General features: G+C 39.1%; 1 protein-coding gene across 8 annotated transcripts in view; it reads right to left on the minus strand.

Annotated features, from left to right (window-relative positions):
• Window positions 1–19,848, minus strand: part of FARP2 (FERM, ARH/RhoGEF and pleckstrin domain protein 2) — a 126,767-nt gene that overhangs the window by 41,727 nt on the left and 65,192 nt on the right. For 7 of the 8 annotated variants that reach the window (XM_006110623.5, XM_075937161.2, XM_075937162.2 and 4 more), the window contains 4 exons: window positions 16,428–16,591; window positions 16,154–16,222; window positions 15,085–15,142; window positions 14,214–14,463 (listed from right to left, as the gene is read on the minus strand). In XM_006110623.5, the coding sequence (XP_006110685.3) occupies window positions 14,214–14,463; window positions 15,085–15,142; window positions 16,154–16,222; window positions 16,428–16,591 (541 nt within the window). Of the gene's footprint in view, window positions 1–13,310; window positions 14,464–15,084; window positions 15,143–16,153; window positions 16,223–16,427; window positions 16,592–19,848 lie in introns of all 8 variants that reach the window. The other variant, XM_089780955.1, reaches the window with a different exon arrangement.

Here is a 19,848-nt window from a genome sequence, read left to right on the forward strand (position 1 = left end):
CACATTCAGAATTTGTGGAATCTCATCTTAGAATCTGTGTTTGTGGGGGGTGGGGAATATATTGCTAGATATACAGGGACCACATGCTATACTCCCTCTTTGGCTCTATAAACCTACAACATTTGTTAAATATTTGAGCCAAAATATTTTACTGGCTTCACCAAATGAAACCGATCTCGTAACACTGCAACAGACAGAATTTTTAGCTTAGTAAATTTCTAGTATTCTTCTGTAATTCAAAGGGCACAGATGGTACAGGGAGCAAGTAATTAGAGAAAAACTTTGCAGCACTAGTAAATTTTGTAAGAGGGAGGAGGGAATAGGGACACCTGTTATTCAAATTATCATGACCATAATTTTTCAGACAGGGTAAAACATTTAGGTTTTCTAAACCCTCCCTCTGATAAGTCGTCAAACTCTGTAGGACTAGACATTTCATCCAGAATCAAGCATACGTGCAGCATTTCCACCTTAAAACTGTTCTATACACATTAGCCTAGGCTACAACACCCTATCGTGGCAGGTAGGGATGATTTGTTTTACAGAAGGAAATGGGGCTAAGTAATTTGCCCAAGGCCACATAATGAATCAGAGACAAATATCAGAACTCAGGCGTTCCTTTCTCCAAGGCTTGTGTTCAGTCCATTAGACAACGCCACTGGAAAAATGGGCTGTACACAGCAAGTGCCCGGTTCACCCAAGACACAGCTTAATTGCTCTTCTGAAACTTGAACTTACAGAATGTTCTCTATATGATAATCGAGTATCTGTCTTCCCAAGTTTCAATGTGTATTTTCAGAGTTACAGGACAGTATAAAACAGATTCCAGGCTAACACCAGTTAATGCTCCTCTCCGCAAGGCCACTCCCACTCCCAAATCCACTTTGTATAATCTCAGCACAGACTGTCACCTCTGTTGCAGCCAGCACTAGCTTTTGAGCAGATTACTAAACTCATTACAAAACCCAACACGAGTTAAAAAATATCAAATACATCAGTCGACAGGAACAGAAAGAACTATGAATGAGGCACCCAATATCTTTGAACACAAAATAAAAAGAAGCAAGGATTAACTGATGAGAGGAGAAGCAGTATTAAGCATCTGGATGAACTTATGGCAAGAAATGGTTGCTGTGTGTTTGGCTCAGGAAGCAAAAACACTTAATTGTGTGGCTGCGGCATGACAATGATGAGGAAGCAAATGTGTATTTTCACATTGACAAATGCAGGAAGCTAAACACCATTGCACTCAATCACCTGGAGGAGATTAAGATTATCAGGGCTGTAAGGTTAACTATTAACACTCTTCAGCAAAATCATTATCAAATGCATATTGTCTCTGCCTATGTTTTTTCTAATTTTGATTGCTTTTAGTCTACCAAATCCACAACACAGGAAAGTCCCAATAGCTAACAAGGAGACCGGTGGTACCTTAAAGCCTATTTGTTTCATTATTTTTTTTACATATGCAAATACTGCAGGGAAAATAAGTTTGCTGGAAATTTGCTGTTATATGTCAATGAAGGAAGTTAACATGATATGGAAAATAATTACTTTTAACATGAAAAAGGTGCAGTAAAAGTACCATAGGAATGATACAGACCCCCTATGTATTAGCACCAAGGAGCTGCAACTATTGCAAATGAGGCCTCAACTACTTAAGTGATGGAAGCAATAATATTCAGAGACAAGAGAACAGGGTATAATTTCCTGCAGCCTGTTTCAAATGAGTTGTTCCAGTATTGACTCATGTTATCAGCTCAGAAATTGGGAAAATTCATCTAAGACGACATTTGTTGTTCTTTATCTGATTTCAAATATTTTTCTGGACATGAATGTAAGATTATGAAAATCTGGGGCACATTCAACTAATTATGTCTGAAAATATATTCGTTGAAAAATGTAGGCACTTGGTGTTGTTTCAAGTTGCATTTTTAGAAAAGGAATAAACTAGGTCTAAATGCAATTATGTTTAGGCTGTAAGCTCTTCTAGGCAGGGATCATTCTCTCTGTCCTTGTGCACTGCTGGGATGTGAGGCAAGAGTGGCTATCATATGTTTGTGTGACTGGGATACAAGTAATGATTTATTCATGGAAGATATTACAACAATTGCAGTTTTGTAATATGTAGGATTAGACTACTGGTAAATTCTTAAAAGGGACAGTATCAACCTGTTTAGGACCCCAATCCTCTTTTCAAGAAAGGATGGCAAAATCTCACACAGCACTTCAATTTTTTAATGAACCTTTTTATTTGAAACCTGACTTTAAAAGTTTAATACAAATGCACATACACTTGTTACAGTCAGCAAAAAGGGCTTAAATACATTACAAATGCAGCTTTAAATGTCAGTTCTCTCAGAAACCTGTTACAAACGTATTGTGTACTTCTGCTAGAGCAGCAATGGGGAAATCCTCTGCCAAGTCATGGAGTGGCTCTGTAGCCCCTTCTGATGGGGAGATGGTAATGGAAGGACCCAAGCAGTAGTTCAGGAAGCACCCATCATTTTCAGATGCAGTTTAAAGTAGCAACCTGCTAAATAGTTATAAGTAGGTGGCAATAAAATCCAAGTGTTTGTCTGGTTTCTCTTCTAGGCAGACTATGCCCCACTGAAGTAGTCTCACCCTAAAAGGCAGGCATCAGTATTCCATGGGTATTGCAAGAGAATTACTTTCTTGAAGAAAGGCAAACTTTAGAATCTAGTTGACAGAACTTCTTTAATCTTCTAAACCAAGCCAGAAAACACAAGACTATTGAACAACTACTTACTGCAGTTTTTCTTTTGATATAACGCAGGAATGGACGATGCATTATGAAACTGGACTGCACATACTAGCATGGAAAAAACTCATTTTGTTCTTACTCTAAACTTAATTAATCTGAAATCAAAACTTGGCAGAATTGGATTCAATTAGCTTTATGCTTTAAATGAAGAACTTGGTAACTTTAAACATACCACTACTTAAACCTGTAATACATGTTTCAAACAAAGATGCGTACAAATTGTCCAAAAGGGTTAGTATAGGACTGTGTGTTGCTGGAACTTCTATAATCTACCTTTAATGTTTTGTTTGAGGACACTTTCTTCATATCCCTCTAAATTAAAGGTGAACGTAGTTATCTTAAAAAAATTTTCCTCACTTAAACGTGTTTAAAGTACTTCTCTGTTCTTTAAAATCTCCACACCAGTTTGTGGAGGTCCTTGTCACAGAGGTCCTTGTCAATTTGACTAACTAGTGTACTCAGAGTACCAGAAGTTTTTACTTCTCTGAACTACTAGGAAACTTGGGAGTGAGGCAGGAAGAAGCAAGGGTGGCAAAGATCTGGAAAGTTGCTCTATGATATGAAGAACTCAGTGTTCATTCAGCCAGCAGTGCCAAGAGTGAAGGGGACAGAAGGCATGCATAGAGGGGCATGGTTTAAAGTCTGAGGCACATATTTTTTATATCAGCAGAAAACTGCTTCTGGCTCAGCAACACTAGCAAGAGACATATCAGGAAGAAGTCACTACCGTACTGGCCAACTTGAAACTGACAATGATGTACCAAGACATCCGCTTTCTATAAATCTTCAGTTTGTCTTCCTCCAGTGCTACCAACTAGATTGCTGGTTTTATTTGTACTCTACTATCCATATGCCATAGTTTGAACTAGAAAAACCTCTTAAAGTCCTCCCAATTTAGAGCCAAGGATTGTGTTTATTTAGATGTAATAAACTGACAGGCATTCATAGACATATTAAGCCATATAAAATGAATGTTGCAACCATGACAAACAAAATAAATTAAATTCATAGTAGTTAGGAAAGAAAACATTATGTATATATTTTGATGCCTACATAATAGCGTGGGGAAAAAAAGAATGAACAGAAAGTACTCGAAAACACAATCAACAAACAAAAGGCTGTTTAAGGTGTGGTTCTTAAGTGACTGTGCATTCAGAGCCATGTCTACTGACATTAGTGATAAATAAAAATATACTTCCCCCATCTGTTAAGCACTGTAGAGCTTCTACAACTTTAAGGGGGCAATTTCAGTTCTTATCCCCCACCCCCAAATAGAGCTGAGAGAGTTCTAGTTACCAGAGCCAAATTATTGGTGTACAGGTGAAGCCACATCAGGAGTAGTGGGTCCAAGTTTGGGCCCCCACTACAGAAAGGACATGGACACAATGGGGAGAGTCCAGTGGAGAGCAATGAAAAATATGAGAGGGCTGGAGCACATGACTTATGAGGAGAGGATGAAGGAACTGGGCTTATTTAGTCTACAGGAGAGAAGAGAGTGTGAGAAGGGGGATTTGATAGCAGCCTACAACTACCTGAAGGGGGTTCCAAAGAGGATGGACAGGCTGTTTTCCATGGTGGCAGAGGACAGAATGAGGAGCAATGAGCTCAAGTTGCAGTGCAGGAGGTCTAGGTTGGATATTAAGAAATCTATTTTACTGAGAGGATGGTAAAGGACTGGAAGAGTTACATAGGGAAGTGGTGAAATCTCCATCCCTAGAGGTTTTTATAGCCAGACTTGACAAAGCCCTGGCTGGGATGATTGAATTAGGGTTGGTCCTGCTTTGAGCAGGGGTTGGACTAGACAGATTCCTGAAGTCTCTTCCAACCCTGGGATCCTATTATAACCCTAATATCTACGATTCTATTAAGTTCTGGCCTCAGTTACAAAGGAGTACCCCACTGAAAAGAATGAGGTTGTCCAGGTCTTAAGGTAGAACCTGGCCTACCAATGATGCACAAACCAAACAGAACACAGCTTGGCTGCCAGATCTGTAAAGACAGGCTAGGTCTGTTAAAAGTCTTTGGGCATGCAAGCAGAGCTCATTTGATCTGGAGTCACTGAGACACGATGGAGCTAGAACATATGATGCCATTTTAGTTGTTATTCAGAGTAGCTCCACTCAAAGATCCCATTTAAAAAAAAATCACAAAACCATACATTTTAAAACCATATTTTTGAATGCGTTACTTGCCATGGATATAATACAGGGGTCGGCAATAATGGTGATGAGAGGCCACTCCAAGAACCACACTCTTCCATATTAATGGAGGAGGTGCAGGGTCTGGAATGGAGCTTGGGATAAGGGATTGGGGTACAGGATCTGGGAAGGAGTTTGGGTAAAAGAAGGAGTTGTGACGGAGGACTAGGGTGCAGAAGTTTGGGTTGTGACCTGGGGCAGAGAACTGAGGTGCAGGGTTTGGGAGGGAGTATGAGTGCAGAGGGTCTAGGTTATGTGGGGGGGCAGAGTGTTGGGGGAAGGATGGGGTTAAGTGCCAGAGGCAGGCTGTGGCCAGGAGACACTTACCTAGGCAACTCCTGACCAATAGCACAGACAGTTCCTCAGCCAGACTCCCTGCTTTCCATGCTCCTGTAGGCCCCTCAGAGCCGGTATGCTGCTCTGAACTTCACAAGCCAGAGGGGAGGGAGAGAGGGGTACAACTTTGTGCATTCCCTGTTCTTTGAACAGGCAGCTTCCATGGGCCAGAAATTGGCCAATGGGAGCTGTGAGATTGTGCTGAGGTGGGGGCAGTGCACAAAGTCTCTCCCTACCCACCCTTCACAAATGCACATGGGCCCTGTAAGCTGGCTGCACTGAGCAGTGTGTCAGGGCAGGGCAGGGCACCTGGCTGAAGTAACCACTAGGTCATGGGCTGGATCTGGTGGCTTGGTGGGCCAAATTTTGCCCACCGTGATATAAGAAATAATTTGGGATCTGTAGATTCGGGACATGTATATTGCATTCTGAAAACCATTCCACACTTAAAGACATGACTTAGCACCTCAAGTAATGTAGGGAAAGCAGTGAATGCAGGTTCTTTAATTGCCGGGGTGTGAATGAGGTCACCAGATGCTGCAGAGGAAACGTTCTGGAAGTCAATAACTCTTTCAGTTCTTTATTAAAAGGCAGTGCCTCACTGTGTCTAAAACAGTGTGTGTCAACCTTTTTGCTACCAGGAAATGGCTTCCTAAACTATGCCAGGGAGATCTCAGGGACAGATGCTGGTCCATGGACCAGTCGTTGAGAAACACTGAAAGACTTCCGCTGACTTCAGACAGCTGTGGATCAATCACTAAATGCCTAAATAGTAAAATATTATTTGAGCAGTGGCATCACTGTGCTAAAAGCACATTTTTATACATGCTACACAATATCACTGCATAAAGTGTTCCTTGCCCTGGCTATTTAAAAATACTGCTTTTAATTAAAATGAACAAACAAATCACATTTTAAATTTATTCTCTGCAAAATTGTTCTTTAAAATAAACAACACATATTTGGGCATAATAATTGAGCAATTTCTTTTGTCTTTACAATTTTTAATTCACAGATTTTTCGTGCTTGTATACACTGGCTGTGACCCACTAAAGCACTTTAAAAACAGTTATGACTTAATGGAACTACTACTATGCAAAAGTTTTGCACATGCTTAAGAACTTTACTAGAGGAGCCCAATTTGTTTTAAAAATTCTCAGTCTTAATTTTACAGTTTATGATCAGAATGTGAACTTTCTGATTTTCACGTTTCTCAAATATACTTGAATAACCAAGGCATCTTCAAAGATTATATTGCATCTGTCATAATATCTTAGTATCAGCAATAGCCTACATTAAAAACTTTTACAAAACGATTTTACTATATTAATATTATTATATATTTACTTCAGCATGACGTGAGTTAGTTTATGGTGAGGCCATCATCATGCAATTCCGTTATGAATGAATACTGTGTTTGCACCCAGTGAACTGCAGGATTGGGGTCTAACTTATGTACCTCCACAATGGCTACGTTTCAATGAAAACAGCAGTTCAAATTCAGATATTGTAAGAACTTAATAGAACTACGGTACGAATACCTTTTTTATGTTAGATCACACATTTCTGGTATGAAATCAGTCTGAATTTTCCATGTCTACAAAGAAAACAATGCAACAGGTTTCTTCATGCCTAAGCAACTCAAGTATACAAAGCAATTTTATTTTTCAGAAAGTTCTAAAACCCAATCATTTAAAAAAAAGCGCCAAATCCAGATCAACTTATTTATGTAACTAGATGCACTGATTTCAAAGGACTACACCTTGCCAAAGGAAGGAAAGCAAGACTGAGCTATATATTAAGCATGGAGTTCTGGAAAACGTGTACCACAGAAAATGTGAGTATATGGCTCACCTGTCGCCATGCTTTTTGCTTACAATCATTCATAACTGGTTAGAAGGAGTTCCTATGCAGCAGACTGCCTGAGAGAGACTGAACCAGAATTGACAGGAAAATGTTTGACATAAATGGTGCTTTTGGATAAAATCTGAACTTTTCTTCTTAGCCGTATTCCAAAATAAAGGGGTTCACACCAAACAATAACTTGAGCAATATTGCCTAATATTGCTACCTTCTAAAATGTCCACATGAAGAAAACTAAGCTGCAAAGTTTGATGATGAAACTCCTGGGAGTCTCACCCTAGGAGAACCACCTTTTAATCTATTTGAAACAAGTTTAAAGAAAAAATAAAAGCTAAAAAGCCCATTTTGTCTTTCATATCACAGATTTTCTCATTTTATTGTATAAACAATTAAAAAATCTGAATAAGTACAAATCTGTAGGTTTATAATCAGCAATTTCAACAGAAAACAAAGATGTAAAACATCCCAAACAAATAATTCAACAAAAACATTTAATGTATGTAAAAAAAATCAAGTTCCAAAAGTTTAATGTTAATAAGAAATTCCATCCCCCTTTGTACTGCTGATGTAACGTTTTTCTGCAAAGATTAGTACCTATTGAACAGGGGGAGATCACTTCAGGCTTAGGCACAAGTGGTTTTGTGAGCTGAACTTCACAGTACACCTGCACATTCTGGGGACAGCTCTTTATGCTTTCTTACCAATGTTTAGAACTCTGCCACAAAAAGTATTACTGCATGAAATCAGAGGCATGACATTGAAGCGATAGTGGAAGATTGTGATTTCATAGAATTTACAGCAATGTTTTTCCATAGGCTACACGTCTTAGTTTAAATTATTTGAGAAGCACGCCAGATTCAAAACCCACTAAGCTAATCTTTACTCAGTGAATTAATCTAACAACAACCCACAGTCAGGTAAGTGAATTAAATGCACTTTATGATATACATTTGGAGCTGTAAAAACTTCACAACAGTCGTGTGTTTAGTATATATGTGTACTCCTACATATACACACAGCATTTATAATGAGTTCAATATTAAAATGGCTACAGTGCAAGCAATGACTATGAGGCTGCACTTCGAATTGAGCTACATACCATTTCAGTCCATTAATATCTAATAATTAAGGTTAAGCATTCTTTGCAAAATGACAATAATTGGAATGACTTACCGACAGGTTTGCACCAAAACAACATTCAAATAATTAACTGGATTTTTTTTTTTACGGTTTCCCCACAATCTTACCAAGATTTTCAATAAAAAAAAATTAAACAAAAAACCCACCATCACCTACTACCACTGGGTAAAGGAGCTCAACACTTCCTGTATGCAGTAACTCTGAGCTTACTGAGCTTTAAAGTGAAACTTGATAGAAAATCAATACATTTCCTATAACACATGAATAAAATATGAATAATGTATGGAAAATAGACAAAATATTATTTTAATGACTGATAAAATTACGAAGTATACACCACAACACACTAATACGAATGCAGTAAACTTTACCGAGGCTTAACTGGATGGCTGCTTGATCACAGAAAAGTCTATGACCAGTGAAAGTGCCTGCATTTGGTGAAAAATATATTCTTAAGTGGTGAGTGGGTATAAATATACATTCAGAGAAACACAGGTACAGATTACTCTACAGAGCTCCAAGACTTGCAAAGCATTTTTAAATGGCTTTCCATTGCACTGTGAAGTGTAGTCAAATGCCTTATTGCTACATGATAGACCTAAACCAGTACTGTTTATTATCTAGTCTATAATGCAATATATTAGACACAGACACAAGACAAAGACAAAAATACCTGATTAAATATTTGAGTTCAGAGGCAGGAAGGTTGAGACGCCCCAAATTTCTCAGGAAGGAGAGCAGCATGCTCCTCCTTCACTTAATGAGGCTAAGGGATGTAGGACAGAATAGTATATGGAAGCATGTGCAGGTGAAAAGCTAGTTTGGGTGCTATGTTCTTCTTGGCCATTGGCCTACTTGAGGCAAAACCTACACAGCAGTTAATGATGGTAGACCAGCATTAAGTCCTTTCCATGCCTTCCCTTCATGAAGTCAGAAAGCATCCTCAGAAGTGATGTTGCTAGGAAATAACATGGAAAGGCTGCTAGCTTTTGGCTTGCCACTGCCCAAACGGGAGCCAATGAGTCTTGTGTCCAGGCCTCCCACCATTATTCTTCAAAATTCTCCCTCTTCAGGGGAACTTGCATAAGAGATGCCACAAGAACCATCTTCTAAAGTTTCCCTTGTAAGTTTCCTCTGTAAATCCCCAGCATCCAGGTGTGAAAGGGTACTCATAACTTACTTTTCAAACTCAGGTTCTCCTTCCACTTCAAAAGCTGCAGTTCTCTATGTTAGTATTCAGCACCTTCTTTTAAAAGTCGGTTTGTTAATACTGGTACAGTATTAACAAATAACTTTTATGCTCAGACTAAAAATATTCCTCAACAACTATTATGCAATAATAGTGAGGATGCGAAAACCTGAAAAAAACCTGAAATGTGCTAGCATATTTGCAGTTCAGGATGTTATGCTTAGGTATTAACGTTCATATTGTACCACATCACAAACTATACTAAGGAGGTAAAACAGCCTCAGGGTATGTCTAGATTACATTGTTTTTTCGAAAAACTTCACCTCCTGCAACTGTTTTCTTTCGAAATTAAATCAAAAGAACGCAGGGGTTTTTTCGACATTGGTAAACCTCAAACTTCAAAAAAAGGCATGTGTGGATACAGAACACGGACATTTTTCAGAAGAAGAGGCAATCGAAAAAAGCACAAGGTGCCATGCAGTTTGGACGCTCTCTTTCGAAAAAGCAGATCTGGTTTTGAAGTGAGAAAGAAGCTTGCAGTCTAGACGTACCCTCAGTGCAGAATCAAGAGCATGCCTTCTCACCTTCTTCTTGGGTTGGTCCAACCAGAGACCCTCTATGGGGAGAACAGTACATGTGGCAGAATGCTGTGACTGCTGCCAGGAAAAAGAGCAAGCTAGCAACAGTGGCTTGTGCTAGAACTGACACCCAGACTGCTGAAAGGCACTGAAGCCAATCATCTCTCTAAGCACCACCCAGGAGAATGTTTCCCAGGGTCTCTCTCTCACTAGGACTAGATCAGCAAGATCAGGAGAATCCGAAGTCCAACCATCTATAGAAAATGCTACAAAACTTTCTCCAACAAAGTCTGTCATCACAAGATGCCACAACACTAACATCTCTCTTCCACCTGCCCTCCCCCCAAACAAAATATAAAACCTCCCACAATTAACAAAAATTAAATAGACACACAACCCTCCCCAAACCCAGTTTGTATAGTCTGAAAAGGGGAAAGAACCAGAGATTAGACAAATAACTACATTTCAAGGAAAAACCATCAGTAAGCTTTCATACAGGGTTATAAAGAGCTTTTTCAAAGCTCTTCCAAGAATCTGGTGTAGAACTCTGTGGGAATTTTTTTTAAACACAAGACACTGTCAATCCTTAGGAAAGCCCTTGTGACACAAAGTCCTACATATAGGCAGAAGGCACTTTTTAACCTTTAAAATCTTGAAGCTTTTTAAAAGCATCAGAAATTGTCCTTGTCCATGTTACCATCTAAAGACGTGCTTCCCACACACCGTCCCCTAAAACAGAGTTTCCAAGTTACACAATAGACACTGGATGACTAACACCTGCTTAGTGAGACAGCCAAAGAACAAAAACATTGTCTCTTTCAGTTTCCTATTTATTGATGCCATATTCTATTCCTCCATTTCCACAAACAGAAAACAAGTTAACAGGAGGCAAAACAATTTTCAGATACGAGAAAGTGAGAGACAAACAGAGACAGAGAGGGCGCATCTACACAGCACCCGAAACTTGAAATAAGATACACAGTTTGCACTATGCAATTGCATATCTTATTTTGATTCATTTTGAAATAATGCACTATTTTGAGATATCCCTTAACGCCCATCATTACAGGGATGCCAAAATAGCATGCCCGTTATTTAAAAAAAAATATTTCAAAATAATAGGCTTGTTAAGATGCAGGGTAGTTATTTCGGGATACCTCTGGTATCCTAAAATAACTGTGCAGTGTAAATGTACCCAGAGAGAGACAACTGCCATTTAAAGAAACAGAACAGTTACAAACACCTGAAAATTGGCACAGGTAATACTTTACCATATGGTATTATAGGTATGCTTTGATTTTCTAATGTCAATCAGCAAATGCAAATTCCTGACACTTCCTAGTGCAACAATAGGTACTTCACTCAAGCACGAGTGAAATGAGTGCACATACTGAAAGCTTTCAGGAATGATCATGCCGGTAGAAAGAATAGTTAAAACAGACTGCAAACAAGGGGAAATAAGTGAATGAGGGACAATCACCCCATTAAGTTGTATTGCACATTGAAAGGACTTTCCTTGTAACATTTAATCAGGATTCCTTAAGAGATATTTAAATGGCTTACCAAGTATGAAGGTTCCTTTTCAATACATCAGTCCCTTACACAGGAAACCTCATGTGAACATTAATGGAGAGCACACAATATGAATACATTAGTTGTGTGCCCTGCTTATTTAAGAGGGAATCCAATGAAGTGATATTGCACTGTTCTCCCATTTAGGAAAAGCAGGTTGAGAATCCGGACCACAGGGAATGTAAACCAAATTGCCTCAAGAGGCAATGCTTTTGACTCCAAACCTGCTAAAAGGATATTTTCTATTTTAAACTCGTTTCTTGCACAAGGCCCTCAAAATTTCACATCTCAAAATTCTAGCCCCTACCAAAAATATTTATCAAGTGGACTGAGAGCAAGTAAATTTGATAATCTCCACCAACACTAATTTAATGAATCAGTACAGGTTCAACCTCTCAAATCCAAGACTCTCTTGTTTGGCAACATCAATGGTCCGGCAGCAGCGGGGCTGGCAGAGGCCGGATTCCCAGCTGTGCTGGCAGCATGTAACCAAGTCACCTATCCATAAAAGGCCTCTGAAAGCAGTGAAGATACCATCTACCACTGTATTATTCACTTTTTTAAACTTTACACCAAGTCTTTATTATCCTGAAAGGAGCCATCTTATTTCAATAGTGTTCTGCTCAATACAGTGTAAAGTTTAAAGACGAGTGCCTGATTTATCTTTTAGCATTTCTCCCAGAGCAAACAAGTTTTATATGCCTTCATTAAATTAAGTTGTAGCCATTTTCTGCAGTGAAATGGATTAAATTAAGACAACGATGATGAGAAAATTCAATAAGGAATTAAGTGCATTTATAATCCACATGTCCTCCTCCAAACTTCTGTAAAACAGCAGGGAAGTTCTTCATTGCTGGACTGCTGTTGATCACAATGTGCCTTCAAGTTCAACAATCTTCTCCGGGGATAGATCAGGTGATGCTCAGCGTGTACCTGCTCTTCTACACATACTCCTCTTCTAAACTGCCCTCTAAGGAAGTTTGATTCTTTGAGGTGAATGCCAGATTTTTGTTGCATAAACTTGACATTTTTAGAATTATCTTCACAGTTGATTCATAGATTGTCCACTTTTGTCTCAAGAAACAGCACAGACTCTTACTACACTGCAGTACCACACCACCTATGTATTAGATATGGCCTGCTATAGCTGACCTGCAAGCAGCAACATCTTGTGCGGATGTCAGAGCAAGTGCACACCAGACTAAATCTGACACACAAACACGTTTCCTGGAAAGTAAGTTATAATAGGCCTGTAATTTGTCTTAATTCCAGTTCGCCCAACAGACAATACTAATATTTTCTGAAGTTTGCTAAATTTAGTATTTTACCTGTTGTAGATTTTCTGGATACACATATTTCAATATAATGCAATAACAAAGCTGTGATATTTCAATATAAAATAATGATGATTAGAGAAACAGATATCAACTACATTATGTAAATTAAAAATCCAGCCACCAAAATAAAAGAGTTTTCCAGCTCAAAAATGATTTGCATTATATCTCTGCAATGAAATCTAATTCTGAGCAGCATAGCTGGATACCTGAAAAATCAAACTGTTATTCAATGATTGATGTGTGTTTTTCCTGTAGGGTCTTCTTGGGCAAGATTCTTTAAATTATTCTGAAAATCAAAAGTGAAGTTCTCACCAGTTGCTTGAGCAAATGGTTTGCTGAAGAAGTAGTCTGCGTCCAGCACAGCTGCACTTTCCGAATCCCAGGCATCTGTATCTGTACTGCTAGAGTCTTCTGTAGTGGTAGGTGGATAGCTCAGCTGCTCCAGCTGGTCAGTGATGTCACTGAACTGAAAGGCTGAGCTGGATTCAGAGCGAACTGAGTAGGCTGGGAAGTTCACCATAGAACTAGCTTCGGAATGGTTTGCAGAGCTATATGTGTGAAAAGAGGATGTACCATTCAATGGCAAATTATTGAGGGAACTGCTTTCAGAACGGTTGTTGATGAGTGAACTGGTTTCAGAAGGACTCAAGAGGCTTTGCATTCTGCTTGCTTGTGCTTTAACCTCAAACAATTCTGAAGTATCTGATGGTCTCTCATTGCCATTGAAATCACTCCCTTCTTCAAATTCAAACTCATCTTCCACGTTCATATCTACTGCTTCAGTGGAATATCTGTCAGGGCTTGACTGAGAAGACACTGTACTTTGGTGAAGAACATCTTTAGTTAGTTTAGTTGAATCTGATGCATGCCTAGATAAATCAGACCCTGCTAGGTCTAACCCCCTGTATACATAGGAAAATGCCTCAGACCCCCCAGCAAAAAAGGAGATTTCTGTTGGATCATCATCAATAAATTCTTCTGAAATCTGCAGCTGAGAGTTTGTCAATGTGAAAAGAGGGTCACCCCCACTGTAAAACGCATGCTTTTTATCAGCAATGAAAACACCTGTGGTAAAGTCATCCTCATCATTGTCATTTTTACAGATAACCCTCCTTTCCTTGCTTCCCTTCTCTATTTCTAGATCTAAATCACAACTACTGTCAATACCAGGACAAGTAGAGCTGCAGTTTCCTGCAACATTAAAAAACCCAACACCTTGGAATGACTGGAGTATGGGAGATCCAGGCTGCTGTGTTGCTTTCTTCCCAGTTTCTTCAGCTGGTGTTGCAGTACTCTTTTCTGTTGTGGGGCTCCTTGTATACAGTGCTCTGGGATCCCTGGAGGAATTATTCATCTCTGAACAGACGGACAGGTCAGTAGTGGATGATACATAAACCGAATGGAAGGAGGCAGACACTGAGGCATGGGACACAGGAACACCTAAGCCCTCAGTAAATGAGACACTCTGAAGTGGAAAGAAAACAGAATAGGTAAAAAAGTGTTTTTTCACAAATAGAAACACTGATATCTGACTCAGTAGGAGTGTGTACCAGAAAGGGATCACTTTTCTGAATACACAACTTACACAAAAAAGGACCACATTTTTCAGAAAGATAAAAAAAATTCATCTTTTATAATTTTTGAGGACTGGATATCAAATTACTTCAATAATTTTAAACCCCTCTGCTAACAGCAAACAAGGAAATACCCACAAGAGGACTGAAGGGAATTCACAAAACATTTAGGGTCACGTCCTGAAAGGCTTGCTCCAGCACTGTTCTTTTTGATTGTACGAGAGAGAGAAAGAGAGAGAGATTTACTCTGAGACATACGACTAGAACTGAATGTCTCAAAAAATACGTATGAACATTTGATTCCAGCTATGTCAACTGTGGAAAATGAGCCAGGTGAGTCACTTTCAACCTACTTACAGTATACATTAAAATTAACACCACAGAGAAAAAACTTATTCACATGCATGAAGATTCAATAGCAAAAATTATTCTGGATCAACACCACAATGTAATCAACTTTCCCTACCCTTCCAGTCTAACTTACCATAGTATTTACAGGATGCAAGACTAACCTGTTTTGGCACATCTACATTCGAAGTGTGAGCAGACACTCTAGCTTTGCTGTGTCTCCTACAAGAGAGAATATGCTGTGAGAAATATGAAATCAGATAACCTCTCTCCTTCCCCACCCAACTTCCCCCATTCTACCTGTGCATGCAAACGAGTAAAAAGATGCTCTATCCCCTTTTCAGAGATGACTAAATGAAGGTACAAGCAAGGACATGAAATATTTGTGAATAACTACAAAATACAGGAGCAAGACAATTATAGAAAGCAGACAAACTAGAAGAAGACCATTCATGTCTTCAAAGGAGAACTCAAAAGCAACTGCAAAGGCACGGGAGGACAGAAGAATGAGGCATCATAAAGGTATCTTTTTTTTTTTTTAATTCGTCTTCTCATGAAAGCACAAAAATATCCATAAATTAATATGGTGTAAAAATGGAGAGCAAGTAAATTTATGTATAATGCTTATGCTAAGTACACTGGCAGTCAACTGTATACCATACATGGAATGAAACCGTATCCATTTTCCATTCAAAAGGTCCTTTTATAAATCATAAACGCTGTTGATTTGACCCCATGTTACATTTTTTATGAGAAAATCCCTACCTGAGACAGGAAGCTAATCAGAAATACAAGTAGTTAAAATCATTTTTTTATGGAATTTCCCACATTAACACCCCGATTAATATCTCATAAATATAGTCACATTTTGTGAAAGCCACATGGTCTTGGAAACATTTCTTACTGGTAGTAAGGGTGTGTACACAAATGAGAAAGATAGAAAAAGATAAAAAAATATATATCACATTTTCAGAGAGGAAGTTTTTTGCAGTGCATCAGGTGCTAATTTGGAACTTGTCAGACCCACAGCCAAATCCCTGCTTTGCCACAGATTTCCTGTGTGATTTTAGGCAAGTCACTTAGCCTCTCTCTGTGTCAGTTCCCAAGCATTTTATAATTTAAAAAAGAAATGTCTCAAAGCAACAATTTCATTAAAAGTGAGATTTAGGATATCAACATAGGGGCTCCAAGAGTCCCAAATTCATGTTACCTTGCAAAAATAATGGGTTTTACCTCTCATAGGGAGTTTTCTTCATCCCACTGTCTTTAACATAATTCACCAGCTGTTTCTGTGTTCGCCCACTGTGAAGCCATGCAAAGTACAAATATTATAAAATTAATCATAGAAGGAGCAGATAAAAACATCTAGGTTTGGAAGAAAATGTTTATGCATCAGGAACAGATTCTGAAACTTTTAAGTTTAGTTGAACACGTTTTTATCATTATTTCATTTCCTAGGTATAAAAAGTTATGTTTTATAAATATGCTCAATTATGCTATATCATACCTGTATCTGAATGAAGAACCTCTACTGAAGAAGACTGTTTTAGCCTTTGGTTTTGGCTGATCAAATAGTCTGAAGAAAGTGTGATATTCCACACAGATTTTCCAGAAATTTTTACATTCATCCCTACTGCCCAACAGAAACTCCAGTGTATCCTGATATGGACCCTGGGAGCAAAACAGACATTCAAGTAGCACATAAAAGAACACTGAATGTACACAAGAAAACAGCATGTACACTCTATTACAGATAGCAAAGTTACTAATCTGCAAGGGGTCACAAAATTTTTACTTCCACAAGGTCTTAGCGATGTTACACAAAAATGTTTACTTTACCAAGCCACTGTGGCATTTGGTAAAGTTTTGAACGTAGCTTAGAAATATGAAATCTGAAACAATTTAAAAAAATTGTATTCATGCTCTAGAAAAATGCAAAAGTGCTTTAAAATAAACTTGATAAGAACCTTTAAAATTATGTTCACTATAGATCATGCTAATAAAAGTGAATTGTTAAATTACTAATTTGGCAGGACAAAATAATGGGTTTTGGAATATATGTCTGCATCACATCTCAAATAACAGTTACAAGAAAGAACCAATTTTTCTTTCGTGAGTATATTCTGCCATGTTTTCTACTTATGTGACTTACAAGTAGTACTCATAGAAGGAGAGGTTGGAGTGTATTTAAGCAAGGACTGCAAGATTGCCTTCCAAAAAGTTGCATAGTCATGGCAAATCTGTGAACAGACTGCTAAACCCTTAATTTGGTCTGCATACGAAAAAAACCGAACAAGATAAAAAATGAGAATGTTTGCTCCTATTTTCTCCTGTTGAAGACAAAGCTAAACATTGGCTGATGTCCTGCATGTAAGGCTGTTGTTCCTCTGGGAGTGAATGCTGCTTAGGAAAGAACCTGGAAAATATTCAGCTTGGTTCAGGTGAAACTGGGAAACAAGTTTGGATAAACACTTGGGCTGCGTCTAGACTGGCAAGTTTTTCCGCAAAAGCAGCTGCTTTTGTGGAAAAACTTGCCAGCTGTCTTGCTTTTTTGCGCAAGAACACTGACGATCTAATGTAAGATTGTCAGTGTTCTTGCACAAATACTATGCTGCTCCCGCTCCGGGAAAAGCCCTCTTGCGCAAACGCTTTTGCGCAAGAGGGCCAGTGTAGACAGCTAAAAACTGTTTTGCGCAAAAAAGCCCCGATGGCGAAAATGGCGATCTAGATTGGCACGGACACTTTCTTGCACAAAACCGCGTCTAGACTGGCACAGACACTTTTACGCAAAAAGTGCTTTTGCGCAAAAGCGTCCGTGCCACTCTAGATGCTCTTTTCCGCAAATGCTTTTAACGGAAAACTTTTCCTTTAAAAGCATTTGCAGAAAATCATGCCAGTCTAGATGTAGCCTTAGGGTATTTGGCCACAAGGTTACATACAATTTTCTAAAGATAAAGTAACAGAGTTTCACCACCAAAGCCTATAACATCCACCAGGAGGATGGTGAGTTATCACCACAAGGAAAGCACTTTTCTGACACAGAAGAGAGAACAGTTGCCAGAGACATGAATGGAGGTCCCAAAAGAGCAGTTAAGACAGTATTAAGCTCTCAAAGAAGAACTGGCTTTTTAACCAATGGGTAAAATTACTCCTTTTCAAGAACCTTGTGGCCATGGGGTTTGAAACCATCAGCGTTTCCATGAATGGGCTGATGAGACACTTAAGTCATTACCAGGCAGACTTTCAGTGAATGAAGAGCAAGACCAGAAGACTGAAGGCGTAACAGACTGAAGGTGTATCTCAAAAAAGGATATACTGGCATTAGAAAAGGTCCAGAGAAGGGCAACTAAAATGATTAGGGATTTGGAATGGGTCCCATATGAGGAGAGATTAAAGAGACTAGGACTTTTCAGCTTGGAAAAGAGGAGACTAAGGGGGGATACAATAGAGGTCTATAAAATCATGAGTGGTGGGGAGAAAGTGAATAAGGAAAAGTTATTTACTTGTTCCCATAATATAAGAACTAGGGGCCACCAAATGAAATTAATGGGCAGCAGGTTTAAAACAAATAAACGGAAGTTCTTCACACAGTGCACAGTAAACCTGTGGAACTCCTTGCCTGAGGAGGTTGTGAAGGCTAGGATTATAACAGGGTTTAAACGAGAACTAGATAAATTCATGAAGGTCAAGTCCATCAATGGCTAATAGCCAGTATGGGTAAAGAATGGTGTCCCTAGCTTCTGTCTGTCAGAGGGTGGAGATGGATGGCAGGAGAAAGATCACTTGATCATTATCTGTTCGATTCACTCTCTTTGGGGCACCTGGCATTGGCCACTGTTGGCAGACAGGGTACTGGGCTGGACGGACCTTTGGTCTAACCCTGTATGGCCATTCGTACGTTCTAACAAACTCTAAACATTAGCTTTTTTCACAACTGCATTACATTGTTCACTAATATTCAATCTGTGATCCAATATGGCCCCAAATCCTTTTCAGTGGTAGTGCCACCTAGCTACTTAGTACCCATTTTGTAGTTGTGCATTTCATTTTTCCTTCTTAAATGAAATACTTGCTGGATACCATGATTACAGTTCTTTGACTTGTCCCTATTAAATTTCACCTTGTCGAATTCAAACCAATACTTCAAAGGTCATTTTGAATTCTAATCCTGTCTCCCCATCCTCTCCCAACATAGAGTCATCTGTATGTTTTGTAATTTTACTGTCTGCTCCATTATCCAAGTCATCAGTGAAAGTGTTGAACAATACCAGACCGAGAACTAACCCTGTGGGATCCCATCAAATAAATCCTCTTTTTTACAGCTAACCATTGATATCCATGGTCTTTCAACCAGTTGTGCACTCACCTTACAGTAATTTTATCTAGACCATATTTCCTGAGTGTTCATGTGGGACTACTAAACCTTTACTAAAATCTAGATACATCACATTTACTGTTTCCTTCCTATCCACTATGCCAGAAAAGAAAAAATTATGTTGACTTGGCATAATTTGTTCTTCACAAATCCATACTGGCTATTCCCTATAACCTTGCAATTGTCTATGTGATTGCAAACTGATTGTTCAGTAATTTGTTATTTTTGCATATCAAAAGTAGGCTGACAGATCTATACAGGCAGTCCCTGGGTTTACGTACAAGATAGGAACTGTAGGTTTGTAATTAAGTTGAATTTGTACTTAAGTCGGAACTGGCGTCCAGATTCAGCCGCTGCTGAAATTGACCAGCAGCTGACTACAGGAAGCCCAAGGCAGAGTTTCTCTGCCCCAGGCTTTCTGGAATCAGCCGCTGATCACTTTCAGCCGCAGCTGACTTGGGGACACCTGGGGTAGAGCAGCTGGGGCGCTACCGGGTAGGTCCCCGCAGCGCCGCACCTCAGCGCTACTGGACCAACCTGGCAGCACCGCAGC

The sequence above is a fragment of the Pelodiscus sinensis genome, chromosome 10 (genome assembly GCF_052426305.1).
Source record: "Pelodiscus sinensis isolate ZL-2025 chromosome 10, ASM5242630v1, whole genome shotgun sequence".
In the NCBI taxonomy this organism is placed as follows: domain Eukaryota; kingdom Metazoa; phylum Chordata; order Testudines; family Trionychidae; genus Pelodiscus; species Pelodiscus sinensis.